This window comes from Arvicola amphibius, chromosome 5 (assembly GCF_903992535.2).
Source record: "Arvicola amphibius chromosome 5, mArvAmp1.2, whole genome shotgun sequence".
Taxonomy (NCBI): Eukaryota; Metazoa; Chordata; class Mammalia; order Rodentia; family Cricetidae; genus Arvicola; species Arvicola amphibius.
In genome coordinates, this window is record NC_052051.1 from 16,696,855 (window position 1) to 16,724,529 (window position 27,675).

A 27,675-nucleotide genomic window follows, 5' to 3' on the forward strand; every position below is an offset into this window, starting at 1 on the left:
CTCTCTCCTGCTGAACCATAAGAGACACATCCTTGGCTCCTGGTGCAGTTTGGGGAGGACAGGCTTTCCAACACCCCTTTTTTATGTAGCACATTCTGCTTCCAGACTCTCCAGGATGCGCATCTCCTCTCAAAATCTGTGACACAAATCGATTTTCTTCCTAGCATTGCTCTCCAATTTGGTTTTCTTTTGCCTTCATGCTTGACATCTCTCTGACCTCACTTAGTGTTCTAGAATTGCGCTGAAACCTCTCACTGGTGATCCCTTGCCTGTCTTTTTCTTTGTAGATTTTTATATTTTTCATTGGTCACTCTTGTTTTAATGAGAGGTAAGTGAGCTTACCTCTCATTAAATCTGCTTTCAAATAGAAGCTCACTTACATAGTTATCTACTCCGCCGCTCACAGTAGTAATCGATAGACATTGTTGTCTTCAGTTGATAGGAATGCTAATATATAAAGGGCCACACAGTCACTAAGATTCAGAGCCAAAGTTCAAATTCAATGCCCATTCCAGAACCTACACTCCTTTCACTCCTGGATCATAAAGCCACTAATGAAAATTGAAAGCATTTGATGGATTTCTTTTTTTCCCATTTTGATGGCTTGCAGAACAAAGAAACTATCATGATAGTCCTGCCAGATCAGTCACAGTTCCATGAAAAGGTTGTTGTAATTAGTGTTTTATTTTTGTTATTTTTAATTCAATTTGCAATTTACACAGGGACATACTATTGTTTGGCACTTCTTGGCCTTTTGACAAGATGGGTATTTCATAGATACTTATATTATTGACTTTTCTTGTCTTTTCATGGCAATGGTTCTAAACAAAGGTTGTTTTAATAATGTGTAACAAAATGGTGGGTTTTTATTGGATTTTTTTTTATTGGTAGTGGAGGTTCCATCTAGTTAATTAATGAGGAGCTAGTAAATAATTGATGAGAGACCAATACTGAGAATTTAAGGGCAATGCCCCCAAACACAAGATAATCCAAACCCAAATGGCAAAGAACACTGAAACGTCCTAAATTGTGGGCATTTTGGTAGTGTTCTAAAGTTGAAATATATGGTTTTTGTCAGAACCATTCATTCCTTTGGATTGGAAATTCCTTAAACTTTAAAAATAAAATCAGTGACTATTCTAAAGAGATTTTGCTTATGTGGGTTTTCTTTGTTGATATTTGCTTTATCATGAATTAAAAGTTGACACACTTTAATCCACATGAATTAAAAGTTGACGCACTTTAATTTATATGAAAGTAATACTAAAACAAGCCAGATGTGATAGTACAGTTTGTAAATCCAGCACTCTCAAGTCAAAGGTCATCCATAGCAAGTTTGAACGGATAAAACAAAAGTGATGATCGACCCACTATATGCTAATATCATTAGTATGTTTTATTTTCAAAGCAATAAAGCTAAGGTGGTAGGTACAGTTCTATATTTTGCAAAAAATTTTAATGTCTGACTTGATGGAAGATAACTGGATTCTTCTATCCATTTCTGCACTCAATTAACCTTGGGTTTTTAGGACTGAAACATAGCAAGAAAATACAACATTAGACACATTCATAGTTGGAAACAAAGAAGAATTTTAATAACCACTTAGGATAATTATGGATTTTTTTTTTACACTCAATGGTAGTTTCCTAACATTTAGTTGCAATGAAACTATTTTTTTTTCTTTTGGTGCAAAAGCTGCCTTTCCAAACTTCTCTCACTTGGTTACATTAAACTACACCTATCACACATTTTGAATGAGCCATTTGTCCTCAGAAGATTTTGTAATATTGTACACTGGTCATTTGAAAGCTACTCAGAGTTATGACAACCCTCCAAATGTTGTGACTTGCCTTATCACAGCTGATGGAATTGTGTATTGGCTATCACCTCTAATTTCATGGAGGCACCAGCAACTTTCAAGCTCACAGTCATGGATACAAGCTTTCCAAATTCTAATTTTCACTTGGAAGCTCAATTATGTCTTGGTAACAAATGCTGTCAGTTTTCCTTATGGTGACAGTTAGACTTCATTTGTTTCAGAGAAAATGTTTATCAGGCATCCCAGTGTGAAGGACTGTAACTTGCCAATCACTCTCGCAAGGAAATAAATGGTACCCGGGAGAGTTCATGGATTATAGGAGTTTGAGTCCAGCCAGAGGAGTATAGTAAAATCACACCTCAAAAATAAGCAAGATAATTAATTATTAATAATTAATTTTAAAAGCACCTCAAAAATATGGCTAGTTTGATATGCAGAGTAACCATAGAAATATTTTCAGTAAGCAGAAGATGCCATTTATGCAATACCACCAATTGTCTTGCGGCAATATTAGTTGATACATTCTCAAGGACTTATATTTAACCTAATGAATACTTCTATGGCCCAATCAGAGACGTTGTAGAATAGAGGATTTCTATTCTACTCAGTACCTACTGAGTTAGGTAGCAGTATGCTGGTCCATCTGAAAGCCACCATTCCTATTGCTCTCCGGGTGATAACAGGAAAGACAAAGAAGGGCTGGCTCCCTGCGACAGAGTTGTTCTTATGTTTATCAAGCAAAACACACCTTTGAGTCTCTACTAAAAGAAAATTTATTGGGGAATAACCAAAAAAATAGTATTTCTACCTGAGCCACGCATGTGAGGCCTCTAGGATGTAGGAAAAACACAGGACAAGTTGGGTTTAATGGGGAATGAAACGTGCTCACTAGGTGGGGGTGATCTGTGAGTAGCAAGTGACTTACACTTGCTGATCTTAAAGGTTGAAGTAAAAGTAGTCTTAAAGTTCCTGGAGGCTGTTTCATGGGTTGGGCCTGAGAGGTGGTCCCTGGAGAAGGGTCTATGGCATGCTGCATTGTGTTTTTCCCTTCAAATCTCCTTTAGTGGGGTAATGAGAATGGCTCTACTTAGCATAGTAATTCCCATGTTGCAAAATCATTGAGTGGGTCTTCAGGGTTCTTGGGGGTGAGGATATGTCATAGGTTATATTTGAGGAACTGCTGAGGTAGATTCAGGGTAGATTTATACAAGAAATTTCTGCTTGGTGTGTGTTTGAATAGCACGGTGAGGTTTTTTTTTGTTGTTTTTTTGTTTGTTTTGTTTTTTTTGTTGTTGTTGTTGTTGTTCTTCATGTTCCTGCACTGCGCTTCTGGAAATCCTCAGCCATACTCCAGAACCTACAGGCTTTGCTTCTCTTGCATGTCTGCCCAGCACCTACCATTTCCTACATGCATGGGATTTCCATTGCATTGCATTTCTGAAAACAACTCCACAATGGGTTGTATTTTTCTATAGGAAAAATGTTTTAATGGGTGGTATAATTTTTTTCTAGCATTTTTTGCCCTGTCTGGCTCTAGTATGCTAGCTACTGTGATTAATTTAATGTTTAATTAGTAATCCCTCTTTTTACCTCTTAGAGCTTTGTAGTCCACGCCCCCTTTGATAATTGATTTTGGAAGGCCTTAAAGAAAAAAAAAGAGAGACTCGTTTAGAGGTTCTCACAGTTTTCCTTTTCCAAAGTGCCTTAGTTGCAAATGGAGACATCCCAGGCATGCAACTGATTACTCTTTAAAACAATCCCTGTAGATTTCCTCCAGAAAGCATCACCGTGGGTTTTAATCACGGTGCCTGGAGCCAGAATCCCTATCACACTGGAACTTGCCTTGTTCAACGGTTTTCTTTTTCCTTACCTATCTTACCACATAAGGTGGCTGTAGAAAACATCCGTGGTTTTTCTAAAGAGAACATGGTGGGCAGTGAAAGGGTGGCTTCCCATGATGTCCGAACAAGAAGGTCGCGTTGGGAGGCCTGGCAAGTGGGAAGCAACGGCACGAAACTAAATGCTTATTAAGGAAAGCTGAGAATCAGGAAGGAAGATTTGTCCTTCAAGTAAGTGTTTTGTTTCACGTGCTTCTTTTCAGTTTAGTGTGCGTATGAATCCACCTGAGATGGATTAAAATACGGTGCCGTTCAGTCAGACTGTGATAGGATCTGAGATGCTGAATCCCATGGTATTCTGAGGTGATGAGGATGCTGCGGGATGATGGACCACTGACCAGCCATGTCCTCATTCTGAGGTGATGAGGATGCTGCGGGATGATGGACCGCTGACCAGCCATGTCCTCATTCTGAGGTGATGAGGATGCTGCGGGACGATGGACCACTGATCAGCCATGTCCTCAGCATCTGTCTCACCTAGCTGTTTGCCCGTCGATGCTGTTTGCATTGAACACACTTTATTAGTTAAGTCTGCATAAACTTTTTTAAAGTTAAAGGATAATGAGCATCTGACAGTAGTGAAGATGGTCAGGGGTTAGTATCATTCAAAATTTATCTCTCTGTGTTATTGGATTCTTGGTTGAAATTGTATTTTGGGTGTTATCTGAGAAAATAACAAATCTGGAATCAGATAGAGACAGGGTAACCTTGGTAAATACTAAAGAGTAAGGTGCAAGTGTGTTAGTCAGAGAGAATGCTACATCACTAAAATATAGAAATCTTCCTCCACTAATTTAAAAATGTGATATTGCAGGGCAGCCCAGGGCCTGCTACCCTGGGCAGCCAGAAGATGCCAGAGTATCACCTGGTCTTGCAGACCACACTGACACCTCTGCAGTGAACAAACACGTGATGGATGAAGATATGGGAAAGACAGAAAAGCTAAGTGGTGCATGCACTAGGGAGAGAGGCAGAACTGAAGTTCTGATGATGGTCACAGGTGAGAGAGAGAGTCGACATACTGTCATTGCCCAGTAGTGTTGGCAGGATGCTGACAACAGCCTGGAGCTTAGACAGGTGCAGATCCAGCCCTGGAACCTAGGCCAGGCTGGGAGAATCCCCCTGGCCCTGGGCAATGTCACAGGCCTGAGATGAGGAAAGGTTCAATTTCTGGACTGGGCCTCCTCAAAAGCCCACCATGGCCAACGATGCTATTGGAGACCATGTTGGTGTCCATAGTCCATGCTGCTGTTCATGATCACAATGAAGCCCAAGATTCATGTGGGCACAGGCAGTCTGTGCTGCTGCTATTTCTTGGTGATGTCCTCAGGCTTTGCTGCCTTGGGGAGCTGATGTGAGTACCATGTGTAACCACCTGAGACCATGTTGAGGCTCGCAGTCTGTACAGCCACTGAGGGCGATGAGTGGGTCAGTGGTCCTGTTATGTGGCCAAGGGCCGTGTTGATGTCTGTGGCCATGTCACCACTGAAGCCCACCTGGATGCTGGAGGTTGGGGCTGCTGCCCGAAGCCATGTTAATATTCGTGAGCACAGGAGAGCTGGCCCTACCCTCCCAGGAGATCTGGTCCTGCCCCTCCCCAGCTCACAGCACTGGGGTACAGGTGGTGGTCTGGGCTCCAGAGAGCTAGCCCTGCCCCATGCCAGTCACCGAGCCACTCTCTTCTTCTGGAGACTCATCTTCTCTTGGGAGGCTGGCCAATAGGAATTTGACCATGTTCCCATGGATATATGGACAACAAAGGAATGGGGGACTTGTTTTCACTTGGGCAAGTTGGACCTCACGGGAAGGGGCAGCCATGGGAACACTGAGAGGTGAGCACAGTCAGGGTACATGATGTGACATTCCCAAATAACCAATAAAAATAATTTTAAAAAGTGATAATTGTATGTGACATGTTTCTAAATACCTTAAGCCCTTATCTAATATTGAAATAGTTGATGCCTCTTCATTGTCTTGGTTTTAGCGAATGCCATTCACTTTATTTGTAAAATTTAAAAATAGGTTTATTTTTTAAATGTTTTTAATTGAAATAGAATTGGATTTCCTTGCCCCCTCCCTTTCCACTTTCCAGATGCTCCCAGACACCTTCCCACAAGTCCCTCACATGCCCTAGCCCTCTCAAGTGGACAGCTCCTTTTTCTTTGATTATTATTGTTGCATGCATTTATATATGTGTGCGTGTGCGTGAAGATATAAAAATGAAACCTGCCAAATCTGTTTTTCTTGTTGTGGATATCTGATTTCAGGGCTGAACACTCTGCACTGCATAGCCTGTAAGGGTCCTCATCCCTGGGGAGACATTCTCTCCTCCCAACAGTCATTAGTTGCCTGTGGCTCCTTGTCTAGAGGTGGGACTCTGCAAGAATTCCCCTTCCCCCTTAACATGCCCATTGATGCCAAAAATTAGACTCTTTGTAAGTGTGGCCATTCTACTACAGTGTTGCATATCACAGTGACGATTACTTTTTTATTTGGGGTATCCAAACAGCATATTTTCCTTTACATTGTTTACTACATACATATCCTTTCCAGTCTGCTTACTTGTAATACTGCCTTTGTGTGTGTGTGTGTGTGTGTGTGTGTGTGTAACTATGAGTAAGCACATGTGTATGTGTGCATGTTGCACTTGAGTGTGTATCTCTTCATGAGTGTGTATGATTTTTGTGTCTGGTGAGAATATGAGAGCTTATCTGTGTATAAGTCTATGTCTTTATATGTTTATATGTGGTTATGGTGTGGGGTGTTTAATTATGTGCATATGTCTACACCCAATGGTATTCTTTATTTTCCTATGCTGTTCCATAATCTCCCCTCTGTTGATCCTTAACATACACTCATCTTAATTATAACTTTACTAACATTTTAACATCTACCCCTCCTAATGATTTCTATTCAAGATATTCTTAGCTATTTTAGCCATTTAAGTTTCCCCATGAATTTTAAAAATCAATCATATTCTATAAATAATCCTCAAGTGAATTGGCTTAACTTGCATTAAAACTATTTCTTAATCTGAAGTGATTATATTACTATGAGCATACTGAGAAAGGTCATGGATATTTGAGTCTTTATTCTTTCTATGAAAAACTCATAGAGTCTATCACATATATCCCGTCCACAGCTATTTTGTTATAATTGTTGCTAACATTAAATTTGTCCAATTTCTACTTCCATTTCCCCCATTAAATTTGCTAACCTCTTTTGAGCTGGTATGGAGGGAAAGGTACCCCGCCCCCCACCCGTGCGTTTGTGTTAGAAAGAGAGATCCCATTTACTTAAAAATCTCCTGTGATTTTCTTTAATTAAATTTTATTATCCTGGTCTACCAGCTAATAATCACATCAGCTTTGAATCATGATGATTTCCTGTCTCTTTATTCAGGTTGAAGCGGCTCTTATTTTGGTTTCATGTTTCTTTGCACTGGGCAGAACATTGGAACGACACTGCCAAATAATGCTGATGGCTAACTTTTCCTCCGCCTCCCAACGTCAGTGACTGGTCCTCCAGCAAAGGCCTCTCAGTACCGTGGTAGTTGTGCATTTGCGTCAGAGTATTTGTGAAAACAGAACAAGGAAAACTGTTTCTGTCCTGCAGTTTGTCTTTGTTACTCATCAGCAATCAGAAATGAGTGCTTAAGTTCTCCCAAAGGCCTTTCCGCGTCTACTTCTAAGATCGTATTGGCGTTACGCCTTGAGTGTTGCGATATTTACCGAGATTTCCTATTGCTAAATCCATCGTATGTTCCTAGGTAGCTGTGACCTGCTTATAGGGAGCCAGTGGAGGAGTGTGTTGTAGTGTTAAATGTCCTCTCTTCTTTTCCTGCCTTGTGTAATTGTTTATAGAGATGGGATTTATCGGTTCCTGAAAGAGTGAAAAAGACTCATTGGAAGAGCCATCTGGCTCCAGTGTTGTTTATTCTAATTTCTTTTTATAGAACGCTTAATTAATTTTTGTCATTGTGTTTTGTTTAATAACACATCCTTTTCAGATGCCAAAGGCAGGTTTAGTTCCCTACCCTGCAAGCACTAAACATTCATTGTTCTGTTTCTAAATAGTATGAAGTTATGGTTTGAATTTCCTATTTGATATGAGAATTATTAGAAAAGTTTTCCCCCAGGTGGAAGTTTTTTATTAGTGTATCATTTTAATAATTTCTCACTCTGGCACATTATATAAAGAGAATATAGCCAATATCCTATTTACTGAGGTGATATATTAATTTGTATGTGTATCCTTATCATTTTTACTCTCCACACCTACTGCAATCTTGCAAGCATAAACATATTTTCCCTCTGTTTTATTTTGAGGCATGGCTTCTTATAATTTGTTATTCTGCTTCTTTTTCTTGAATTCAGGTGTTTCAGGTGTGCAATAAGCCTATTGTGTGGACTATTATATTGCTATGCTTAGAAGGATGTTTGCAGCCAGGCTTGGTGGCACTTTGGAAATGGATGCAGGAGGATCAGGAGTGGTTGTCATGGGGAGAAGATTCCTTTGTGGAAAGTACCCAGAGGTCTGAGGACCTGAGTCCAGTCTTCATCATTGACATAAAAAAGTCACATATGACTGCTTCACCTGTGTGCTCAGCACTGGGGAGGTAGAATCAGGAGGATCCCTGGAGTTCAGTCCTGGCAAACTAACCAAATCCACGAGCTTCAGGGGTCTCACAAATTGAGGTAGAGAGTGACCAAAGATGATGCCAGATTTGACCTCTGACTTTTCCCCAAATATGCACAGGTGAACACAAACAGACACACACACACACACACACACACACACCCTACCTCAAGATGGTCTCCAGCCAGGATCATCTTTTCCTTTGATTTCAAACCTGTAAGAATGTTCCCTCAGGTTCACCGCTGGAGAGCACTTTACTGTATTTACCTTCTTTCTGGTCTCAAGTAGATGTTGAAGTGTTTGAGGGCAAGCTGTAGCAATCATGACACTTGAAAGCCGTCAGTTTGCATGCACAGAAAGGGAAGGCCCGGCTCTTATACACACCGTACAGTCGTCACACTCAGGAAAGTATAACTTCATACAACCCTAGCATCTAAAACTACAGTGCATGTCCCCAATTTCCTCAGTTAAATGTCCTCTGAAGCTTTAAATTTTTAAACTTAAAAATTTAATTGGGACCCAGTCAAGTGCTACACATGATATTTTGTTTAGCATGGGCATCTTGATGCTCTTCAGTAAATGAATTATGAATAGTTAGAATATAATGTGGTTTCTCTTATGTGGCGAGGTCAGAAATTTGGTGTACTTTTAAAATCACAAGTATGAAATTTCCTCCAGTTTGTTTCTCTTTTCATACTAATTGGTGGTATTTATATTTCTACACATAGAACTTCCCCCCCACACACACACTTCTCAATTTCACTTTAACCTATATTCCAATACCCATAATTTAATTATTGTAACACCATCTTATTTTTTAATAAACAGCCATAGTTTTTTCACCACCATCTCTCTTCTCTCCTGTGTCCCCCCCTTTTTTTAAGAAAAAAAAATTGAACTATATCTGGTATTTTTAAAGAAACAAGTGCCAGATTCGGGTCATCACATGGTTAGGACTCAGGATATATGGCTCATATTTTGTAAGTTTGCTTTTGGCCAGGGAAAGGGATGCATGGGTTTGGATGACTCCGCAGCTCCCTGGCACGTGGTGCTTCCCCCAGCACTTTTCTGTTTCTGTCCACTTATTCATCCTTGACCCGGCAGTTACTTACCAAGCACTCTGCCAAGCCCCAGGCTAGTGGCTGGAGATTCCTGCAGGAAGAGTCTTCCCTAGTCACAGTCTCGTGTTTCTTATTTGTGTGACCCACATCTGGTTTAACTCTCCACTGTTGTCATGGCGTGCAGTTTCTTTATCTCCATCTGACATCAAACACTTGGCTGGGTTCTTTTATTCACTTTAGACGGCTCCGAGCTGATGAGCTTCAGTAGATGGGACCACGGTCATATTATCTACAAACGATGCTGAATTGTTTTCTTTCCTAAGATGCGCATCTCCTGTTGCGTGTCCTATTGTGTTGGTCAGCATTGTCCCATTTTAAATGCAAGTGAAGTGACTTGCTCAGCATGTCAGACAAAATAAGAGGCAGAGCTAGAACTAAAATTTTCATCCTGTTTTGGTTCAGTTTCTCTTTGGGATAGGTAACATAATCACTGACCCAAATAGCACATATAATATCCAATTGTATGTGCTTGCCATACTTTATTCCTAAAAGATTTATTTTTATAATTCTGTTTTATTGGAAATAATTTTTATATAATATATTTTTATTATTTTTCCACTCTGCCCAACTCCTTGCGGATCATCCCCAACCACCCAACTCCAAGCCCTCTTTCTCTCTTTCTTTTTGTATTATTTTATTATTGATTTATTCTTATTATCATCATCATCATCATCATCATCATCATCATCAGTATCCCAACCACAGTTTCCTCTCCCTCTTCTCCTCCCAGTCTCTCCCCCTATCTCTTTTCTCCCCCTCCCCATCCATTCTTCTTCTGTTTCTATTCAGAAAAGAGCAGGCCTCCCAGGGATATCAGCAAACATAGCATATCAAGTTGCAGTAAGGCTAGTCACCTCTCTCATACTAAGCCTGGATGAGGCAACCCAGTATGAGGAATAGGATTCCAAAAGCCAGCAAAGGAGTCAGAGATAACCCTTGTTCCACTGTTAGGAGTCCCACAAGAAGACCAAGCTACAATATATGCAGAGGGCCTTGGTCAGTCCCGGTTGTAGGTTCAGTCCCTGCGAGTCCCTATGAGCCCAAGTTAGTTGATTCTGTGTTTTCTTGTGGTGCCCTTGATCCCTCTGGTTCCTACAATCCTTCCTCCCCCTCTTCACTGGATTTCCTCAGCTCCTCCTAATGTTTGTCTGCGGGTCTCTGTATCTGTTTCCATCAGAGGCTGGGTGAATCCTCTCTGATGACAATGGGGCTAGGCACCAATGTGTGAGTATAGCAGATATTATTAGGCATCATTACATTGACTCTTGTTTCAGTCCTTTACCCCGGAACATGTCGTTGGTAGGGCAAATTGTGGTTAAAGGTTATGTGCCTGGGTTTTTGTTCCAATCTCTCCACTGAAAGTCTTTCCTGGTTACAGGATATGGTCAGATCAGCTTTCTCTCTTTCTTTCCAAAACAAACAGGCAAAAAAGCAAACAAACAAAAAGAAAAACAAGATACATACATACAAAAAATGAAGCAAAGAAAAACCATGAAAACACAAAATCAGAAACCATAACATACAAGCAAAGAACCAGTAAGACAAAAACTGCTGGAAGAAAGTAAGACCAAAAGTCTACAAAAACAAAATACTATTGAGTGTTCCTATGTGTTGATCATCTACCGCTGGGCAGGGAGCCTACCCTGAAGTGTGGTTAATATTCCCAGTGAGAATCCATAGGAGAAACTCTACCTTCCTTTGCAAGTTCATGGGGACTCCATTTCCTGAGGACTCTACTGAACCTTAGTGCAGACGCAACTTTCCTCTTTCATGTGGGCCCTCTCAGCCATTCCTTCTAGTCTATTCCCATTCCTTTTTGTGGGTCCCCAGTACCTAGGAACACTTTCTGCCTGGGACTCTCGGTGGCCACACCAGGCTAGGACTCAGGTCCATGAGTCATCTTATCCTGCCTGCCCTCCATGACATCTCTCCATTTTCACCTGCAGCCCTGTAACAACCTGCTTGCAGCTGCTCCTTCTTCTGCCTCAGTTCCATTCCCCAAAGACTCAAACTCTTGGTACAGACCCAGGGTCCCCATGGCCCTTTCATCCCTGTCTGATTATTATTTATTTTATTTTATGTGCATGTGTTGTGTGTGTATGTGTGTATGTGTACCCTGTGTGTGCCTGAAGAGGGCATCTCTGGATCACCTTAACCTTGAGTTACAGATGGTTCTGAGCTCCTGCCTTGTGTGCGCTGGAAACCAAATTGGGATTTCTGGGAAAACACCAAATCATCTTAACCACTGAGCCATCTCTGCAGACCTTTGGAGTGCTTTCTTAAGGGGACTTAACCTCCTAAATATGCTAGATCATGATGGGAGATGACAGACAGCAAAGGTAAGCAGGGAATTCTAAAAAGCTGTAGTTTGAGGTTACTGTGTAACAGCAGTTCAGTAGCTTTGCTGGCAGAAAGGAAGAAGCAAGGTCGCATAGTTCCAAAGGAAAAGAGGGCACAGAGGCCTTGGCATAGGAGCATGTTTGTGAATCCAAGAAAGAGCACAGACTGGTACAATCGAAGACTGAAAAGGTGAAGTGAGATTTCTGAGCAGTGGCCTTGTGGATACTTCAGCAGTGTTCGCTTTCACCCTAATCAAGGTGGAAAACAAAGAGCAGTGGCAGTCATGACCCTTGTCATGTTTCTGAAGAGTTCCAATAGATGCTGTCTTGAGAGTAAATTGTCAGGGGCACAAATGGAAGTGGAGAAGTGGAGGGGGGTAAGTAGAAGCGACAGCAATAATCTAATCCAGAGATCCTGGGAGTCAGCTCAGAGATGCAGCTGGAGAGATGGTGAGAGGTGGTGGGATTTGGGATACGCGGATGGAGAGCCACAGGCATGCCTATGGAGTGGACGAGGGATTGTGAAAGAAAGAAGCTGTTCTTGAAAGACAATACATGAGGGCAATGACTGAGCCTTCTACATGTGATTTAAACTGACCTGACTGCAGTGTTCAGTAAAGATTAGACATGCATGTTCTGCATACGGGAGATGGGGAAAGAATGTCTGGCCTCATTCGAAAAGCAGAAAAACTTAGCTAAACTCTTAGGTGAAATTGTCATGGTTCCTCTAAGTTTTTTTTTTTTTCTTCAGAGAATATTTTTCTTCCTCTAAATTCATATACATAATCCACTTCTTTATCAGTGCAATTCAACTACAGGTAAGGGTTTGAATTGAATACCAACCACATCTCTGTTGTCTAATTAAGTGGTATGGTAATCACACGCTTACCTATGGTGAATGGCTCCAACCGGCCTATATAGAGGGCTTTGTAGAAAGCATTTTCTAGACCCATTATCTCATTTAGTCTTGGCAGAACATAGTAAGCTCCCTCTTCTCAGACACCTTCCCTGGCAGATTTTAAATTTCTGCCTTCAATCATCATATTGAATACAGTTTTAGTATTTGTTTAACCCATCTTGATTCTGAGTACCCAGTATCAAGAAGCCAGGATGCTTTCCAATTTGTAGCTGATATACCATAAGTAGTCAATAAATTATAACTAATCTGATAAATTATGTGTATAAAAAACAAGCAGATGTTTCAGTTGCTAATAAGCTAGTAGAAACCAAAAGAAGATGCCCACCCCCGCATTGAGAGACACTGTCCCCAATTCCCCAGTGTCCTCTCAGTAGTGTTTTGACTAGGCAAATAGAGAAGAAAGTCCAGAATGTCCAGAGTCATGAAATAAAGGTTGGCTAACTAAGACATATTGTAAATTTCAGCTCTGTAGTTCCAAGTGACCTTTAATGTGCAGAATGAAATTGCAAAGGTAGATTCTGTTGGGGATTAAAGAACTCAACTCGTTTCTTAGCCCATCTTGTTCAGTAACACAAATCATTTGTCACAGCAATTTTGCATTAAAATTTGTGCATAGTTGAAGGCTAAAGCATAGAGCTTAGAAGGGAGAACGAACATCTGAGATCACTCATTCCATTTTTCTCACTCAACAGTCTTATGGTAGTCCAATTTATGTTCCATACACTTCACCCGTGCTAAGTGTACGATTAGATGACTTCCAGTGAATGGACAGAGTGGGTAACCATCACCCCCAAAAGCATCTTAGAATGTTTCCACCTGATCATAAGACCCCCTTGTCTTATTATCAACATGCAATGGGTTTTTCCCAACCCCAGCCCCAAACAATCACTGATCTGATTTCCATCCCTATAAATTTGTCTTTTCTGAGCATCCCCTGTGAATGGAAGTGCACAGTAGGCATCCTTTGCATCAGGCTTCTCCTATTCAGGGCAGAGCTTCTGAGCTCCTTCTATGTAGAATGTATCAAGAAGACTCTGTTGCTGTTGCTACTATAAATAACACTACATGGTGTGGCTATATGTGCCACCCATGCTGTTTATCCGCTTGCCAGCATCTGGGTGTGTACATCGTTTTCTATGGTCGTGTCACTGTGAATAGTCACATGCTTTTTGTGTTCTTACATGTCTTCATCTCTCATGAATAGATGTCTAGAGACAGACTGTCTGGATGACTGGAAGTTTAATGTTGACCTTTAATGGACTTCCAGACTTTTGTTCCCCAAATGGCTATACCATGTCTAATGGTCCTAGCTTTTCTTTTCTTTTCTTTTCTTTTTTTTTTTTTTTTTTTTTTTTTTTTTTTTTGGTTTTTCGAGACAGGGTTTCTCTGCAGCTTTAGAGCCTGTCCTGGAGCTAGCTCTTGTAGACCAGGCTGGTCTCGAACTCACAGAGATCCACCTGCCTCTGCCTCCCAAGTGCTGGGATTAAAGGCGTGCGCCACCACCACCCAGCTGGTCCTAGCTTTTCCACCCTAGCTAACAGTGGTCTGTCCTTTGACCAGTAGCAATCTAGTGGTAGGATGGAGTAGCTTATCATCATTATTTTGATTTATAATTCCTTATATGATTAATGATGCTGATCATCTTTTCATTAGCTTATTAGTCTTTCGTATTTCAGGTTTCTTTGCATTTCTCAGTGGAGTTTTTCGCCTTCTTATAGAGTGGGAATGGATCACTATATTGTTGTACTTATATTTTATCACTCCTAAGAGTTAGAAATATTTTCTCTAAGAATATGACTTGTGTTTTAACTGGTATAATAGTGTTTTTAATTCCAATTTTAAAGTAATCTAATCAAAGCAGTTTATCTTTTCCCCCAGCAATGGATCATTGTCTTGCTGTAACAGTTATATAGTCTTCCTCCAGTCCAAGGTCATGAAGATTTTCTCTTTTATCCTGGAAGTTTTATTGTATTAGCTCATCCGTTTAGGTTTATAATCCATTTTCTGTTAGTTCTTGTGGGCAATGTAAATTTAGATTTTTGCAAGTGGATATTCAATTGACCTAGCCTCGTTTTCTGAAAAGACCATCTTATTACTGTTGAATTGTCTTTGTCAGGAATCAATGGATCCTAAATGTAGAATTTATTTCAGAACTTTCAATTCTCTTTCATTGATCTTTATGTCTATCCTTCTGCCAGAATCTAACAGTATTGATTTTCATAATTTATAAAATTAGTAATTGTAAGCTCTGCAATATAGTTCTGAGCTTTTTTCAAATTGTTTTGTCTATTATGGCCATTGCATTTCCATGTGTGTGTGTGTGTGTGTGTGTGTGTGTTGTCCTTTTATTAGATTTACAATGTCCCTTATGATTCTTGTGTTACTCAGTTTTCTATTTATGTAACAGAATACTTGAGATAAACAGTTCAAATGAGGAAAAGCTTAGTATTTTTCATAGTTTTAGTCCATGGTCGTCACTTGGCACCATTGCTTCTGAACCTCTGGTGAAGCTGATGGCTGATGGCTGGTAGCAGGGGACATGTGTTAGGCCCAAGGGGCAGAAGGCAGAGAGAGCACAAAAGGACTAGAGAAAGGCACACCCTCAGTGTCCTGTTTCCTTCACGGGGTCTCATGTTCCCACCATCTCCAAATAACACCATCAGATTGCTAAATCTATCAATGGAACAGTCCACTCATGATGGCAGAGTCCTCTTGATCCACTATCCTTCCCAAAGACATAACCCTGAACTTTACTAGGGATCAACTCGTCAACCTAGAAGCCTTTGGGGGCTATTCCAGATCTGAACAGTGAAATTCTGATGTTGATTGCACTAAATATCCCGATACATTTGAAGAGAAATGTAATCTTAACAATATTGACTCTTTAACACTTGAACATGGAATCTCTCTCCATTTACCTATATATTCTTTATATTTTTTTACTTTTTAGTATCTAAATATTTCATGTGAGTAGAAATGGTTGCTTAATTTCATTTTTCAGAATGCTTTTCTCCAGTGATGAAATTATTATCTATTTTTATATATTGCAGTTGAATATTTTGATTAGTTAAAGTCATTTATTAGTTCTAGTTGGTATATATGTGTATATAAACCTTCTAATTCCCTCCACACAAAATTATATCATCTCCAAATAAAGTATTTTCCTTCTTGCTTTCTATACTTGATGTTGCAAATTAATTAAAATAATTACTAGTTAAACTTGCCCTATTCTATTAGGTAAGCTCTCCACTCTAATGTTGGTCAGACATCCTTATAGAAAAAAACGATTCAGACTTTTGCTCTTGAGTGTGATGCTAACTTTGCATGTTTCATGGATGGCATTTATCAAACTGAAATTTTTTCTCTCTTTTGCCTTTCTGTGATATTTTTATCATAAATATGTATTATATTTTTATCATTTTCTGTTGAGATGATTATGAGATTTCTGACCTTTATTCTGTTAATGCGCTATACTGCATTCATTAAAGTTCCAATATTAAACCAACTGGCACTGCTGAAATAAACTTCGTTAAGCTAGAGTATAAAATCCTTTTTAAGTAGTAGTGGGTTCTGTTTGCTAATATTTGGTTATATATCCATCAGCAGCAGTAATGCTGCCATTGTCTTCTATTGTAATATTTCTCTGGGTTTGATATTAGGACCCAGTCAGAAGAGTTTTATTGCTATGAGCATTGCTATGTCATCCTGATTGGATTGAGTAGTAGCTATTAGATTAAGAAAGCATGCCTCTGAGTGTGTGAAAATGGTGATGTTTCCAGGGAGGAAGATGTACCTTCCTGGAATGTAAGGGCATTGTGCTATATGCTAACGGTCTATGGAATAAAAGGAGAGAAAGAGATAAAAAACCAGCTGCTACAAGCATCCTCTCTCTTTGCTTCTTGGTTGCCATGATGTGGGCCATTCTGTTCAGCGGTGCCCTCTCAACTATTGGCCTGACATTTCCAAAGCCATGACCCAGTTAATTAATCATGTGTTCCTAAATTGTTTCTCTCAAGATTTGTCACAGTAGCAAATGTCAGAGTAGCAAAGATTCATTCACTTGTCTCCTATTTTTTACATAGACTTGCACAAATTTGAACTACTGTTTAAATATTCCTAAATATGGTTGCCATGTGACCAGCTGGTCTCCTCCTGCTGCCGACATAGTGGCTTCCATACCTGCTTCTCTTGGACACATTCAAGTTTCTAGGGCTAAGCAAGATTAAGAATGCTTGAACACAGGCTCTGTGGCAGTTGATCTGATAATTGAAGTGGCTATCTATTGCCTAGTGGTAGTTGGGTACCATTCATCAAGTGGATGTGCTCAGTAAAGGAAACATTCATGTCTTGGGTGGGATGAATAGGGACAGTGCAAGATTTAATTATGCTAATTAGGATGCTGCACAGTTAAAATATATGGATTAATTATTTCTAGAATATTTGATTTAATATTTTCAGACTACAGATGATCATGGGTAGCTGAGATCATTAAAAGGAAAACCATGATTAAGAGAAACTAGTATATGTGCGATCTAATGAAGTTGGCTGTAAGATGAATGGTTATAAAAGGCTTTCTACTGTTGATCTTCAGTGTAAGTCAGAGGGTGTTCATGCAGGAAAGGAAAAAGAGAAGCTGAAAGATTCACCAACATTTTCCTAAAAAATGTGTTTTAGTAATTGGCTAAATATTCTTTCTTTCACTTTCCAAAATGTATAAAATACTCTTGTGTTTTTCCTAACAAAAATAGTATATTGAAAAGCCAAGGTGTTTGGTATGATGAGAACAGTTTTATTGTGACTGAATGCTATGATTAAACAATCTCATTGTGATTTAACGCCATGATTAAGACTGAGGCTTAATCTGGAATCCGACTCTCCTCAAATCTTAGCTCAAGTACTCAAACAGCACCATCTCTGGCATTTTCTGCTTCTGTTTCCTGATTTTTGTCAAATGGAAATAATAATATCTGCCTGACAGAGTTTCTGTGGAAGCCAAATAAGGTAAAAGTCAGAATACACACATGTGGAACTTAGTAAATGCTCGATAAATGATTTCTGTAAATGAAGCCGTATTTTCAGCACAAGGTGCTGATAACAAGGAAGAGAATGTTCACAGAGACTTATGGAGTACCAAAGGAAGGAAGGAGAACTCATTCTCTTTCATAAGTTAAAAGTTCTTCATATAGAGTCACATTCAGTCTGGGGCTTTTTTGATTGGATGAATAATTATCAGCGTGCAGAAGGGTTATGGGAACACTGTGTGCAGATGGGAATAACATATTAAAACCTATGTGAGAAGCAAAATGTGGTGGCAATTTCCAATAATCTCAGGTCTCCGGGAGCTGCTCCTTGCAGGCCACCCTGAGGTAGATAGTGTTATTCTCTCAAAGAAAGAAAGTAGAGAACAGAACATGAAAGAAGGGAAGGTAAGAACAAGGACTGATTTGAAAAATCAGCTTCTAAAGTTAAAATTTGTTATGTAAATTTATTTTTTGTTTTATTTTGTTTTGTTTTTAATATAAGACCTTATGCAGCCTAGTTTGGCCTCAAACCTGCCACATAGCTAATCCTTGCCTTGAATTGACCCTCCTGACTCAGCCTCCTAAGCACCTAGATTGCAGGTGTGAGCTTCCAAATCTAATAATTCATTTCTTTTACACATACTTGATTAGTAAGTATTATGCTGGCGGGGTCTGAAAAGAAATGAAGGAGACAACAAACTCTCAAACACAGTAGGTTCTCAATCTGTGTAGTTACTGGGACCAAGCCTGTAAAGAGGCCATCAGTCGAGAGGTCTTAGTTGTGATAAAAATTATGGAGGAAATAAAATGGGACAATGACCCTTGAGTGTTGTGGACAAAGATTGGTAGTTGTGGATTAATGCTTTAGTAAACTTAGAATGCCCCACATTGGTAATTTTAAGTGGGTGAGAATTCTAAAAGGGGATACTTCTACTGGGTATAAAAAGGCAAACACTGGAAACACCCAGGTTTTACTACATAGCTGTATACTAGAAGTACTCTGAAAGCTTAGTAGTGATGCTGATATTCCATCCTGACAGAGTCTGGTTCTGTTTGCCTGGGTAGGGCCAAGGAAAAATCTTTTTAAGCCTGTAGGTGATTCTAATGTGAAGTCGTGGGTGAGAGCTACTGAGTTGAAGCAGCCCTAAAGAATCTGCTTGCCCTCTCTTGAGGTGGTGGAAAAACCACACTGATTTTTTTTATGATTGTCATATGAGTCTGCTTATAGAACTAGAAGCAATAATTGGAGAATACCTTGCCAAACTACAACTGTGATTTCATCCAACTCCTGGCGTTACCAGATCTTCAGCTGTATAGACCTACTTCCTTAGTTTTCTTCTAGTCAAAAATACATAAAAATGGAATTGGAAAAAAGAAGTAGATTTATTTCAGTATGATCAGAGCAGGGTAAGAAAGAAGTTAGTCATACCATTCCTATGGCTTTTATAGAAACCATTATACATTAAACATTCCATTTATAGAAACCATTACAAAAAAGGCAAAAGGTATGAGATATACCTGCAAGACAGTTTCACCAACCCTTGCCTAGAGAAACATAGTGTGGTCCCAGGTCATCTCCACTGCGTCCTTTCTCTGTTTCAGAGATGACTTTGTATTCAACTCCAGATTCAAGGCAGATTTCAGGGGAAAATTCGCTAGAAAGTTTATATAGGACTTTATCTCAAAAAAATAAAGTAGAGAGATATTGAGGAAGGCATTTGATGCTAAATTCTCACCTCTATATACATGTAAATACTTGTGTGCATACATGAACATGAGTGTGTGCACATACATGAATATGTACACATGAAAGACACACACTCAGAAAGACTCATGAAAGGAGGGATACAAATGTCTCTCTTTAAACCTTAGTGGTTTACACCTATAAATCCAACACTTGTGAGATACATATAAGAGGATCAAGAAGTTAAAGTCATCCTAGGCTGTATACTGAGTTTAAGGCTGGCTTGAACTATAGAAAACCCTACCTTAAAAAAAAGTAGGGGGGAGGGGAGGAAGGAAGGAAGGAAGGAAGGAAGGAAGGAAGGAAGGAAGGAAGGAAGGAATAGGGACAGGGACAGGGACAGGGAGAAAGAGGAGAGGAGAGGAGAGGAGAGGAGAGGAGAGGAGAGGAGATGGAAGAGGAGAGGAGAGGAGAGGAGAGGAGAGGAGAGGAGAGGAGAGGAGAGGAGAGGAGAGGAGAGGAGAGGAGAGGAGAGGAGAGAGGAGAGGAATGGAGAAGACAGGAGAGAAAGGAAGAGAAGAATGAGTTACAGTATCGCCCTGTCCCACCTCCAGCCTGTTCTCTCAGCCTTGGATTGCTGTTTCCCTTACACCGTGTGGACCCTGCTCTAAAGCACCCTGTAAGGCACAATGTGGTTCCCCATAGATCCATCATGTCCTCTTACCTATGCCGTGCCAGTCTCCCAGGTGCTGTGTGCAATGGTGGAAGGATTCTCAGGTGTGACCTGCTTGGGAGGGCAGTTATTACGCACGTAGGAACTCATCGTCTGACCCACATTTCAGGTTGGAAAATCCCAAGAAAGCCCCGAGCTGAAAACAGATTGCAGCTGGAGGTTCAAAGCCCTTGGCTTGAGAGTTTAGGATTTCACCTGGTAGCACACCCCTGGTTGGCCCACCACTTTTCTCCCCTGTTTCCCTCCCTTACCTATTTCTCTTGAAACAATTTCTATAACACATCATTTGACTTGGAGTCAGTCCCTGGAGAAATACGAGCTAACACATGTCTTTTTCGGGGAAAGCACAAACCAAAATGTGCACCTGCCTAGAGTTTGGCAGTGATCACCTGGGAAGTGCAGCTTACTCTCCATCTGTTAGCTGAATCAACATCTCAAATGGGTGTTTCATCTGTCTGTAGGCACCTGCCCCACATGCAGGAAAAGGACACTGGGTTTTTTAATATTAGAAAGTTGACTGTCTCATCGGAGGAATCGGGTCTAAGAGACGTGAGCCACTACCCAAACTCTTTGCTTTGCTATCAGAGACAGCATAGTGACCAAGTGGCCAGGTTCCCCCAAAGCCTCTGCAGGAGTCCTGTAGGTTCTACCTCAAATGGTGTCTGTGGAAATCATCCTTTGCACACGGAAGGTCTTGGAACCTGGTACCAGAGTGGAATGCCCCTGCCTTCAATGGCAGGAGATGCTAAAACTGAAGGGACACACTCTTGCTAGCTTTATAGCAGCTACCGTAAAGGTGGATTTGAGGTACAGCATGGCCATTGGAGTCCTCATGGGGGACCCCCCAGGGCATTCCATACAAAAAAAAAAACCATCACAAATGCCCATCTTCTCACTGGGAGAGACATAGTCAACACAGCTGAGAAACTGCATGAGTAAATGCATCTTGAGCTATTTTTAATTCTTCTTATATCTTAAAATGTTTCTACTACAAATAAACCCACATAGTATATTGCAGCCACTTCTTCTCTGGGGTTAGAGATACAACTTTGGGGTAGACTATTCTCGTTTAGGCATGCATTTATCATTGCCAGAGGTTCGAAAGGAGCATGTTCTCGGTAGCTATATTTTCGAGAGAATGACGAGAACGAAGTTGCTGTAGGAAACAGAAACCATGCGCACGCTCACGTTTTTCGCCTCCACCACCTCTCCAGGTGTCCCGTGCTTTTCTCTCTCCCTTGGCTGTGGGGAGGAGCTGGATGGACTGGCAGACAGATGCATCTGACAAAAAGGCTCATGGCTTTCTGGCGACACTTGCAGTTTATGTCTGAATGGATACACTGCAGATGCAGTGGGCCCATGGGAACTGCTGAATCTGCTTCAGCACACTAATTCCAGTCATATGTCTACCATATGTTGGCTCCACAGCTTAACCTCCAAAATGCCCTTATCCTCCCCCTGTCTGTGATTTCATATGAGCTGGGATACAAACTAAGCAGTTTAGGCCACCAGCTTTAAAAACTGCTCAGGTGGCCCTTTGTGCATTATGTTGGTTTGGGGGAAAAGAACATTTTTAAAAAAGAACTGAGCTGTGAAGGAGTTCTGGGCTGCTTTTGCTGAATTGACACTCATAGATCACTGAGCCTCTCAGGTTTATCCTCATCCCTTCAATCTGATTATTACAGACCTGCTTGTCAATTCGACCAAACTGAAGAGCCAGATAAGGGATAACGGGACTACGCCTCTGTGGATGCTATGCTTTCTCCCAACAGCCTTGAACAACTGAATGTCCAAAGCTCAACCATGACCTGTTTCCTTGGCTCATCACAGCTACAACATCATGGCAGTCATGGGCAGTATATAAAACCAGCCCTGGGTTCTTCTTGATCCAGCCCATCACAGGAGAGTCAAGGATATAGAAAGTAATTCTAAACCCACAGAATCAATGAACCTGGGATCATAGGGATCCAGAGAGGCTGAACTGACAACCAGGGAGCCTGCATGAGACTGGCCTAGGCCCTCTGCAATTAAGTTGCAGTTGTGTAGCTTGGCTTTCTTATGAGACTCCTAACAGTGATATCAGGGACTGTCTCTGACTCTGTTGCCTGCTTTTGGGATCCTTTCCTTCTACCAGACTGCCTTGTCCAGTCTTAATAGAAAAGGATGTACTCAGTCTCGCTGTAACTTGATATATCATGACTGGCGATATTAACTGGAGGCCTGCCCTTTTCTGAAGAGAAATAGAGGAGGAGTGAATGAGGGGGGGAAAGAGGGGAGGTGGAGGGAAAGACTAGGAGGAGAAGAGGGAGGTAAAACTGCCATCAGGATGTAAAAACAAAAAATAAACAAGGAAGAAAGGAAGGAAGGAAGGAAGGAAGGAAGGAAGGAAGGAAGGAAGGAAGGAACGAAGGAAGGAAGGAAGGAAGGAAGGAAGAAAGAAAGAAAGAAAGAAAGAAAGGAAAGAAGGAAGGAGGGAAGGGGAAGGAAGAGTGATTCTAGGAAGAAGATCCAGCTCCTGAGAATCTCCAAAAGCTTTGGGGTCTCAATTGATTAACCAAGGATGCTGAAAGGATTAGGTATAGGATAAGAAGGCTGGCTGAAAAATACAAGACAAAGGTCTTATGTAGTAAACATTAAGAAGAGGGGAGGTGAAGAACAGACTAGATCTTTGGGTCCACAGCCCATTTCAAGTCCTATAGGAGTGAGTTTGGTGAACATGGATCAGGAGGGTAGGAAGGCTAAAGAGAAGTCACATTACTTAATTCAGTACACAGTATTGTTAGATTCTAATTCTAGGTTCAGGAGGAAGCCTGAGAGACCATATACTTCTTCTTTGTTCTTCCTTAATGATCAGAGTTCCTTGAATAGAGGACCCTCAGTTAGTCAAGCTGTCATTAGCATGCTTAACAGATGCAAAGCTTTACTTGAAGCTGTTGTTACATAAAGAGCAGTGCAGGTCTTGACAATTCCTTGCATTCAGCCCTCTCCTCCTGTTCATGTTTCCTGGGATTAGGTCTTAGGCATTTGTGCTGTTTGACAGTGATTAAGTTTATCTGATATACATAAGGCTTTTTCATTTAAGAAAGACTCCAGAAGTGAACGAGCATGGGATCAAACTAGTCCCTCTGAATGTGGTTGACAGTTGGGGCAGACTGAGGGGCCACTGACAGTGGCACTGGGATTTGTCTCTATTGCACGTACTGGTTTTTTGGGATCCTATTCTCTTTGGATGTATACCTTGCTCAACCTAGATGTCGTAGGGAGGGCCTTGTACTTTCCACAGGGCAGGGTGCCTTGCCCTCTCTTAGGATTGGAAGGGTGGGGTGGGAAGGTGTGTGGAGGGAGTGGGAGGAGAGGAGGGAGTGGGAATTTGGATTGGTATTTTTTGAAGTAATAAAATAAAATTTAAAAAAAAGAAAGACTCCACAGATGAGGATGGAGTAAGTTTAAATCATATGTATTGACTGCCTTCGGCCGGCTTTGTGGACATAGAAGGCTCTCATACATGCACAGGCATGTGGAAACCTTGAGCCATTATGCATGCCATCCACACTTCTTCTGGAGCCTAAATACCCAACTGCATTTATCTGTGTGTTGGGGTTTTTTAAATTAATTCATTAATCTGTGTGTGCATAAGCTGTGATGGGGATTTCAGAGGACAACTTCCTGGATTCATTTTTCCCCTCCATCTTTACATGGGTTCCAAAGCTCAAGTCAGAAGGCATGCCATCAAGGGCTCTAAGCCCCTGAGCCATCTCACAAGCTCCAGACATTGCTTTTGTCTAGAGTGAGACACTCAGGTGCTGCAGCCCCTCATTTGGACATCGTGACACTCAGGTACAGTATGTGCTTCCTGTGGCACTGGCCACACCTACTCCTGTCACTCATATGTACTCTGAGCTGTTAGATTCTCCATCAGGAGGTGCATAAAAGACAACAGGCATGCTCGTGTCCACCCAAACTTCTTATTCATCAAAGTGTGTCATGCACTCACACGCATTCCTTCCTTATTTGCACAAGTGAGCATCCCGAGGTTCAGAGAAAATTGAGGACTATCTGCCTCCTCGATGAAGCTACATGCTCTCGGGAGGAGTTTCTTCACAGCCTTTGTTCACCTTAATGAAATAGTCCTGGCTTTGTATCTTCCGCAAATCATGCTTCATAATCCAGTGTCCTTGGATGGATAGTCTAACCACGCCGTTGAAGCCTATGCTACTCTGTTTACATAAAGCATGTGGTGTTATGTTTAAAGGTGAGGGAGGGTAGAAATCATGATAGGGAAAACCACAGACAACTGACCCAAGTTAGTGGGAGCTCACAGACTCTGGACTGACAGCTGGGAAACCTGCATTGGACCACACTAGGCCCTCTGAATGTGGGTGACTGTTATATGGCTTGATCTGTTGGGGGGGCTGGCAATGGGACCAGAACTTATCCTAGGTGCATGAACTGGCTTTTTGGAGCCCATTCCCTATGTTGGAATACCTTGTTCAGCCTTGATTTGGTGGGGAGGGGCTTGGTCCTGCCTCAACTTGGTATGCCAGACTTCATTGACTCCCAGGCGAGGTCCTACCCCCTCTGAGGAATGGATTGGGGGTAAGATGGGGGGAGGTGGGGAGACAGGAGAAGGGGAGGGGGGGGGACTGGGGTTGGTATGTAAAATGGGAAAAAAAAACTTAAATAAAAAAGAAAAAACAATGGGTACACTTTACAATCGCCTCATTGGTGCACATAATTGTTTTCATACTCTGGACAATTGGTCTTCTGTCTTAGATCATACAACTCAGAAAGAAATAAAATCCTTCTAGAAGGTGTTTCCTCAAGAGAAGGGTACACTGAACATTCCAAGGATAAGGGCTTTTTTTATCCAGTTCACAAACTTTTGAGTAACTTTCACAAAAAGAATTTATATACTTGGCATATGGTTGATATTCAATAGAGGCTGTCATCTCTATGCACACACTGGCACCTCCTTATAGTCCTAGTTGAAGGGGGTGGTATGAGATTAGTTGGCAGACTCTCCTGGGAGTCACTCTTTACCCAGATTAGAGTTTCAGCATCCATCCAGATTTGGCTGCATGCTTGCTTTCAACTTCAATTCAATTCACTTTGATTCATTTCAACAAATGTTCATTGATCACTTGCTTAGAGTCAGACATGCTCGTAGACACTGTGTGTGTGTGTGTGTGTGTGTGTGTGTGTGTGTGTGTGTGTGTAACAGGGGAGAGGATAGAGTGATTCAGAGATAACTAAGCCACATTTTTGTCAAGGATACAATGGAGCCAGCAAGGCACGTGTCCCATCTTATGCTTTTGAAAAAACACAAGCAGACAATGAAGAATGAATTGGAATTAACTCATTCTGGGCTTCACGGAGTAAATATAAGAAAACATCAGTATTATTGGAAGTCTTTTATAGACAGAGGTGGTTAGCATTGGTGGGTGTTTCAAATAGAGGAAGGTCAAGCTGGTGATGGAGAGGGTCAGTCATAGGATGCTTATGTAATATCTGGAGCTGTTGGGATTAGTGGGAACAATGAGATAATCACCAAAAGGAAAGCAGAGACCGAGCATAAAACACCTCAACTGCCAATGTGAGGAGCTTAGGCTCTATAATTTGGACAAAAAACTATAAAAGTGCTTGAAGAGAGATGGTATTATATGATTGGAAGCAAAATGGATTGATAGAATAAACAAATGAATTGAGGGCAAAAGAAAATCAGCTAAGTCTAGGTGGAAGGTGGAAAAATGCCTAGGCATCAACAGTGGGAAGAAGTAAAGGAGCTGTGGCAAGCATAGCACTGCTGAGTCCCAGGCCACAGAGCTTGTGGGTTGAGGCAAAGAGAGAGCTCTGTGTGGGTGAGACCTGAGAATGTGCCGGATTTAGGATCTGGGCACCTGCCAGATAGTGATAGTATCCTTCAAAAGGGTAAACCTCCTGCAAGGGGCAGCAGGTTTATACAGATTGGTGAAGAGATGGACTTTGGATGTGTCTTGTGTGAAGTATTGATATCTTTGCTTAGAGATAAATTTCTATAAAGTAGTGGGTTTGAAAGTCTGAAAGTAGAATAAGAGTTTTGGTTTGGTTTGGTTTGATTTGGGTTTTTTTTATATTTATTGAGCTCTACGTTTTTCTCTGCTCCGCTCCCTGCCTCTCCCCTCCCACTTCAGCCCTCCACCAAGGTCCCCATGCTCCCAGTTTACTCAGGAGATCTTGTCTTTTTCTACTTTCTACTTCCCATGTAGATTAGATCTATGTAAGTCTCTCTTAGTGTCCGCATTGTTGTCTAAGTTCTCTGGAATTGTGAATTGTAGGCTGGCTTTATTTGCTTTATGTTTAAAAACCATCTATGAGTGAGTACAACAAAGAGAAGTGATATCAGTCTGTTCACAGGGGAGTTCTACAAACACAGCGAATGCTAGTGAGCTTATCTGTCTGCAGAGTGACTCATCTGCCTCTCACCTTTCTTTTCTAGTGTTTACCAGCTGGTGGTCAAGGAGGAGCGACTTCAGAAATCCCGGAGAGCAGCTGACATCATCGAGTGTTTCTCTGTACCTGTGAGCTACCGGAACGCCTCCAACCTCGATTCTCTCCACTACTTTGCTGCTGAGTTGAAGCCCTCCAACCTGCCTGTCACGCAGCCATTTACAGTAGGAGACAACAAGACATACAATGGCTACTGGAACCCTCCCCTCTCCCCATTGAAGAGCTACAGCATCTACTTCCAGGCACTCAGCAAAGCAAATGGAGTAAGTAGGTCATTACTTGCTTGGTTTAGATTCCCCTACTCAAGTGTGAAGTCTGTGAGACTTTACAGCAGGGTTTAATAATAAACTAAGGCCCGTGAGCCAAGTTCAGCCCTCATGTCTTTTAAGATTTGGAATAAGGTTGATTTTTTTTATTGCTTTATTTTTTTTGTTCAATTTTTGACTTTGGTTTTATTTTTAGTGCCGCTTTCCCTCTTATTTTGCATACTACTGATGGTGATGTTGATGCTTAAGAGTGAAGTTGAGAAGCTGCAGTAGACACTGTATACGGATTACAAAGTCTAAAGCATTTATTTGTGTGGCTTCTATGGAAACTGTAAACTTGTATTAGAGTATGGGAAAGGCGCTACATTGAGAAAATCATGAGGCCTGAGTTGTGATTCCTTTATCTGTATACTGATGCCTGTCAGTGTCTGGGTGCAGAAGGAACATGTTCCAGTTCACCTTTGGAATTACTCCTCTTATGGCCATGAGTCACATTCAAACAAATTTTTTTTTTATCTTAAAAACAAAGTGACTGTTTTGGTAGCAAGTGTTTCCTTGGTCTGATAGTTGTATCAACCAACATCACACATTCACAAGGCTGGAAAAATCGTAAAGGTCATCCATCACCTTTCCATTCATCCGCACCTACCCTTGCATATTATATGATTCAGTTACCATTACCACATTACAGTCAGCGGTTGTCAGTGCTTAGCTTTGAATGCCTGATTTGGGAGTGGCAAAGTGGGGATT

At 41.2% G+C, this 27,675-nt stretch overlaps 1 protein-coding gene across 1 annotated transcript in view; it reads left to right on the forward strand.

Moving 5' to 3' along the window:
* The window catches only part of Ptprt (protein tyrosine phosphatase receptor type T), a 784,117-nt gene that overhangs the window by 531,701 nt on the left and 224,741 nt on the right, over nucleotides 1-27,675 (forward strand). The window contains exon 12 of the mRNA XM_042055120.1: nucleotides 26,649-26,922. Within this exon, the coding sequence (XP_041911054.1) occupies nucleotides 26,649-26,922 (274 nt within the window). The remainder of the gene's footprint in view (nucleotides 1-26,648; nucleotides 26,923-27,675) is intronic.